Source organism: Periplaneta americana, chromosome 10 (assembly GCF_040183065.1).
Source record: "Periplaneta americana isolate PAMFEO1 chromosome 10, P.americana_PAMFEO1_priV1, whole genome shotgun sequence".
In the NCBI taxonomy this organism is placed as follows: domain Eukaryota; kingdom Metazoa; phylum Arthropoda; class Insecta; order Blattodea; family Blattidae; genus Periplaneta; species Periplaneta americana.
The window spans coordinates 110,956,132-110,962,131 of record NC_091126.1 but is presented as its reverse complement, the minus strand read 5'-3'; the positions used below and the strand labels follow the sequence as shown (position 1 = coordinate 110,962,131).

At 35.0% G+C, this 6,000-nt stretch overlaps 1 protein-coding gene across 1 annotated transcript in view; it reads left to right on the top strand.

Moving 5' to 3' along the window:
* The first annotated feature begins 4,793 nt into the window (after positions 1–4,793).
* The window catches only part of LOC138707291 (sodium/potassium-transporting ATPase subunit beta-2-like), a 42,614-nt gene continuing 41,407 nt past the window's right edge, over positions 4,794–6,000 (top strand). Inside the window, exon 1 of the mRNA XM_069836608.1 lies at positions 4,794–5,047. Within this exon, the coding sequence (XP_069692709.1) occupies positions 4,822–5,047 (226 nt within the window). The 5' untranslated portion in view covers positions 4,794–4,821. The remainder of the gene's footprint in view (positions 5,048–6,000) is intronic.

Genomic DNA, 6,000 nt, shown 5'->3' with positions numbered 1-6,000 from the left:
CACGATGATTCGCCCAGCCGTTACAGCTCACTTTCATAACTGGATTTCGCTACCTATCATAGCTCCACAAGTCATCACAATTCTGAGTGGGCATCGGTCCCATACACTGGCCGATATTTCAAGAGAAAATTTCTTTCCTCATGAGGAATCGAACCAGGGCATATTTCGTAACGCGAGTCCTAAGCAGGAGCCTTAGACCACGACGACACAGCGCAGGACCACTTTATATAATGAAAATATAATTTCAGAATTTGTGCATATAGAGAAATTTTTATCATATTTAGCTACTCAAAACATATACATAGTGTATAATTATTCTATTATAGCAAAATATTGAATAACTAACTGAATAAAAATACCACAACATTGAAATTGAACTTAAAAATAAGAATATCTATTGAATTTATAATGGGGGTCTCAAAGGCCCCCATCATGCATTGATGTAAGTCCAAGACGCCATGCATCCTAGGGTTAAATAATAAAATATTATATTATATTATACTACCGTCCTTTAGATCGTAGAACATAAATCATCTGGAAAAATATAATAGCCAAAGGTAGACAATTTACGTTGAATTTGTGAGTTATTTCTTAATCAATAAAGGGAATGCTATCAATTACAAAAATCACCTAATGCATTGCAAATAACAGATAACATGAAAAGTTAAAAACTAAACTAAATCACTTCACGCGAAACACAAGTATGAGACTGTCGTGTATAGGTGAGTCCACATTGAAATTGAATAAATTTGATTAGCAATGTTGATAAACTACTTTAGTTAACAATGTTAATTAACTTTAACAGAAATTCTCTAACTTTCTGTCTACATCAGAATCACATGTTAAAGGCGTTAAAACGTGAATGATGAAGAAGAAAATACTTACTGTTGCTGCATTTATAATTTTAACTACCCTAGTGATGTCAGTGAAATGCGTAGGCGAAAAGTGTGGCAAAGACACATTCTGAAAATGCGCGTAGAATTAAGTTCAGAAAATCATCTAAACTCTTAATATAGCTAGGATAGTGCAGGGTTTTGCAACTTTCTTAGAATGTCGCCAAATGATCATTAATTGTCATTGAATCTAACTGGTTCAGGAATTGTTAAGAAAGATAGAAACGGTGGAAAAGCCATATTAGTGTAATACACATTAGCGCTTAGCTTAAGATTCTTGGCAACTGGTACTGCTTTACCTCCCTATATGTTTAACTCGCATATTAAAGCAAGCTATTTCAATAATTGTGCCAGAAATATGTGGGCCTAAAGCCTTATACGGGCACCTCAGAGAATGAATAAGGGTAAGAAAACATTAATTTTATTATAAATTAAATATATTTAGGTTCACAATGATATAGGCTCATTACATGCATTTTAAATTGACTCATATACTTCTACAACATTTGTGTGGCTGAATTTGAAACGTCTGTTTCGCCCAAATTTCTTCATAGGCCTATGTACAGTTGTCAAAAAAAAAAAAAGTGGCTGCACTCGTGAACAGCGAATATTTTCAAAGTCCATTTCGGGTCGCGGCGATGTTACACGATGCATGTGCTAGTACAAGCAGTTCCCTAACTATGAAAGTGTTCCATATCTGCGCCTCGTAGACCAGCGGTAGAGTGCTTCTTTAATGATTCAAAGATTGTAGATTCGGACCTTGTTCAAGTTTTCATTTTATTTTTTAATCGTTCTTTAGCCATGTAAATGATATTCAAATCATCATTTATATCCAGTTATCGTTCTTTATGGAATCACGTTATTTATATTTTGTTATCGTTCTTTAGAGATATGAATAAAATTCAAGTCATCTTTTGTATTCTGTTATCGTTTTATAACGATATGAATAATAATAATTATTATTGTATCTCCAATGGGGGTTAGCCCCATTTTACATATGTATGTTAGGGCTATAGTTTAATACACAAAAAACATAAGCAAAGAGAGAAATGGAAAAGAAAATTAAATTATCTTAGGCGATGTAAACAAAACATAAACAATCCGTAAATTAGGCATTGCGATTGCAAAACAAATATCAGTTATCAATTTGAAACATACAAAAACATTAACAACACACATACGTAACACTTCTATAATACAAATATGCAGATTTCCGTACCATAAATCATAAATTAATACACAATAGTCACACAAACACAATCAAACTATAATTACGACATTGCGACGACATCAAGCATCCCATAACAGAATCAAATACATAACAAATCAAGCATCCGTTGCAACACATACACTTCAACATAGTAACCACACTTTTAAAAGATACATATTTGGCTCCAAGAAGAATAAATAGGACACTGTTACTAATTACTATTATTCTACAATTTCTTAAATACATCTGTAATAAGTCTGTGAAATTCCGATATGAATAATAATCACGTTTTATATATTGTTATCGTTCTTTAGCGATATAAATAATATTCAAGTTATCATTTATATTCTGTTTTCCTTCATTAGCATTATAAAAGAATATTCAAGTTATTTATATTGTTATTGTTCTTTCGCAATATAAATAATCTGTATTTTATGTAAGTAATTATTATAACACAAATAACCATCTTTCTGTGTAAAATAGGTTATTTTATTTAGATAATTAAATACGTATTATATAATATCTTATATTAATTAAACAAACTGATATTTATCATTTATATTCTGGTATCGTTCTCTAGTGATACTGTATAAATAATAATCAAGTTATTTGTATTGTAATCGTTCTTTAGCGATATAAATGACATAACTTTAATATTAGGTTTGGAAAAATCCAGTTGCATAATACTGATATTAGTTTTTCTTTTTGTATTATTACATTATACTATCTTGAACCACAATAAAATGAAAAGGAGCGACGAGGAATTGAATCTGAGACGTTGACATCTAAATTCCGATGTTCGTCCGCTGAGCTACGAGGGCAAAAGTGTGGAAACATTTTCGTAAAAATTGGCCCAATCTGATGATTCGTAGAAGCTAGTCCAGGATGCGGGGGGCAAAGGCTAATTGAGATTTCCCGGTCTCTGATTGGGTCAAACATCCTGATAGAATTAATATTTAACCCTTGCCGTGACTTTCGGTGAAGTCCGGAGGGCCCAATAAGTCAAATCCACTCTCCTCATCTCCGCGCTTGGCCCCCCTGGACTTTAATAAGGTGCGAAAGAGATAGTGGTGTGCGGAAAGCAACGGGATGTTACCGCATTTAGGCCTATCCTTCCCAAGAAAAACTGCAAACATGAACAAAGGAAACTTTTAATAGAAGAAGAATGATCTTCTGCGGACCTCTGGAAAAAGAACTAAGGAAGAGACTAGTGAAGTGCGTTGTGTGTAGTGTGGCATTATATGGGGAAGGAACATGGACATTACGACGAAATGAAGAGAAACGAATTGAAGCATTTGAAATGTGGATGTGGAGAAGAACGGTGCGTGTGAAGTGGACAGACAGAATAAGAAATAAAATTGTGTTTGAAAAAGTGAGTGAAGAAAGAATGATGCTGAAACTGAATAGAAAGAGGAAAAGGAATTGGGTGGGTCTCTGGTTGAAAAGAATAATAGACGATACTAGGATACGTGGATCATATGCGGAGACTAAGAGGAAGGCAGAAAATAGGAAAGATAGGTGATTGCTGGGTTTGCAATGAAAGACCAGCCATGGACAGAACACTTATGTATGTATGCTCAGAATTCCTGGAATATCGTGTCTAAGAACAGTCGCTATTTGCAAAGACTAGTCAATTCCATGCCCACTCGACTGCAAGATGATCGAGATAAGAGGAAGATAGACTAAGTATTGAATCGTGGCTTTTTGTTTTGTTTTTTGAACGCTTAATTATTTGAATGTTTTAAGGCCGACGCCAGTAAATTTGTTTTGTTTATGCCAGGAAAGATATTTTTATTGAGAATAAAATCTTTTTTCTTTCCATTTGCAGTCACAATATCATAATGATAAAGTCATGGCATAATATATTAATGAACCTGATGTTAATTACTAAAATAATTGTAAAAGAGAAAGGAGCCATTATGTATAGTTTGTCTCTCTCAAAAACAGAACAAAAAAAAAACATAAAAAGCACGAGGTTGTAGTCGAAAGCAGAACCTCATGAATAAGAGACCTGAACGCTACCATTACGCTATCGAATAACACACAGAATACTTCAATTATAACTGTAGATATCAGGCAACGTGGTCCAACAACATGTAACATTGCCTGTCTCCGAATTGTTGCGAAGATACCCGAAGGGAACTTTGTTTCAGTATAGCGGCCACTTTTTCTTTTGACAGCTGTACAGTGCAAATGTTAATGAAGCAATGAAAAGTTTCATTCACAAATTTAACCAAATTTTGTTGATCAACATAGCAAAAATGTTCATCAGCAGTGTGGGTAACGACGTATATAACGCTACTATTTGTAATAATATGGTGGTGTAAACATATGCAGAAAGGTTTAAATTCTGGACAGAACATCAGCGCTATATGTGAGTCTAGGTGATACTACATACCGTCTTTGTGTGGAAAAGTAATATCAAGCTTTCACATTCAGTATTCTTACGCTTGACATTAAGGAAGTGTCGTTGATAAATCGTTTAATCCTCACTTTAATCTGATTTTTGGAAATAAGATTGCCGGTATATATTTTGATTATATGTATGATGGGTGTGAAACATTTATGCTTAAAATACGAGTAGAATGGTTTGAACTTTATATTTTTTCGAGGAAAATTATGATAGTTAAATTGGCGACACCTTTTCGTAGAAGGTAAATTGAAGGCCAGAACTTCGGGGTATTCCGTACAGTTCGACAGTCACAAGGGTGTGTAACCATGAATGAAGGCGAAATTCTCGAGTGCTCTCCTTGCTCTCCTGGAGAAGAAATTCCATCTGGTGAAATTTCATTGGCACAACAATGTGAGCCTGCACCTCGACTTCAGCAACCTGACGCACCCGGGTATTTCCAACGCCCTGAACAATCATTTGCGCAAGAGCTTCGAACGTTCCTGTATAATGCTGAAACGGGTGAAGTTCTTGGACGAACAGCTTCTCGTTGGAGTAAGTAATAATAAACAACTTTTTATTTAACAGTTACAATATTATCATTAAAAATGACATTATGACTATAAATTTAGGGTAAAATTAGATTATTTTTAGTAAATATTGATAGGGCAGGGTGTGTCAGTAACTATGACTGTACCCTGGAATTCAGGTTGTTAAAATCAAATGATGAGGGCGTATCGGTAACTGTGACTGTTTGCACTCTGGAACTGAGGTTATTAAAATCAAACAATGTTAAAATGACATATATGAACAGGGACACAAGTTGAAGAACACTATCAGACTGAACTCGGGAAAACCGCAATGACTGTTGCTGGTAAGCCCCGCCCAGTATCTCTTCCATCGCATTACGGGACACTACAGAACAGCGGGTGCAGGAATGAGACATCTGCCGAGCAAAAATGGAAGTTGGTGATTCGCTATCTGGTAACAAAGAATAGAACTTCTTTCTACGTGCCTCTTCCCACACATTCTCGCTTCTCTCTTCCTCTCACCCATAGGCGTAGAAGGATCCGTATCCTTGGGGGGGAGGGAGGGAAGCAAAACCATATAATTCCCATATTACGGTGTTATGGGGGACATCATTTACCTCCTGCCCCCATTATAGCTTTGCCGTAGTACAATATATCGGAATATGATCATTTAATAAAGGTATTTTCAAGGTCATGTTTCTTACAGTCAACAGTGTTACATCCATATCCGCGATTTTTCGGACCGAATTGTATAGGGCTTGAACTGTATGTCTACTACAAATTATAATAGGATATAACTTAGAACAATCTCCTTTTTCTCTCTCGTACAGAAACACATGCATACATCAGTAAAAGTACGTGACAGTGCTACCAGAAACTTCTTTTTTTATATGAAGTTTAGCTCCCTGAAGATATCATACGAAATTTAAACTCTAATTATTTTATTTAATCTCTTCTTTAAGCTTGCACATTTTACCA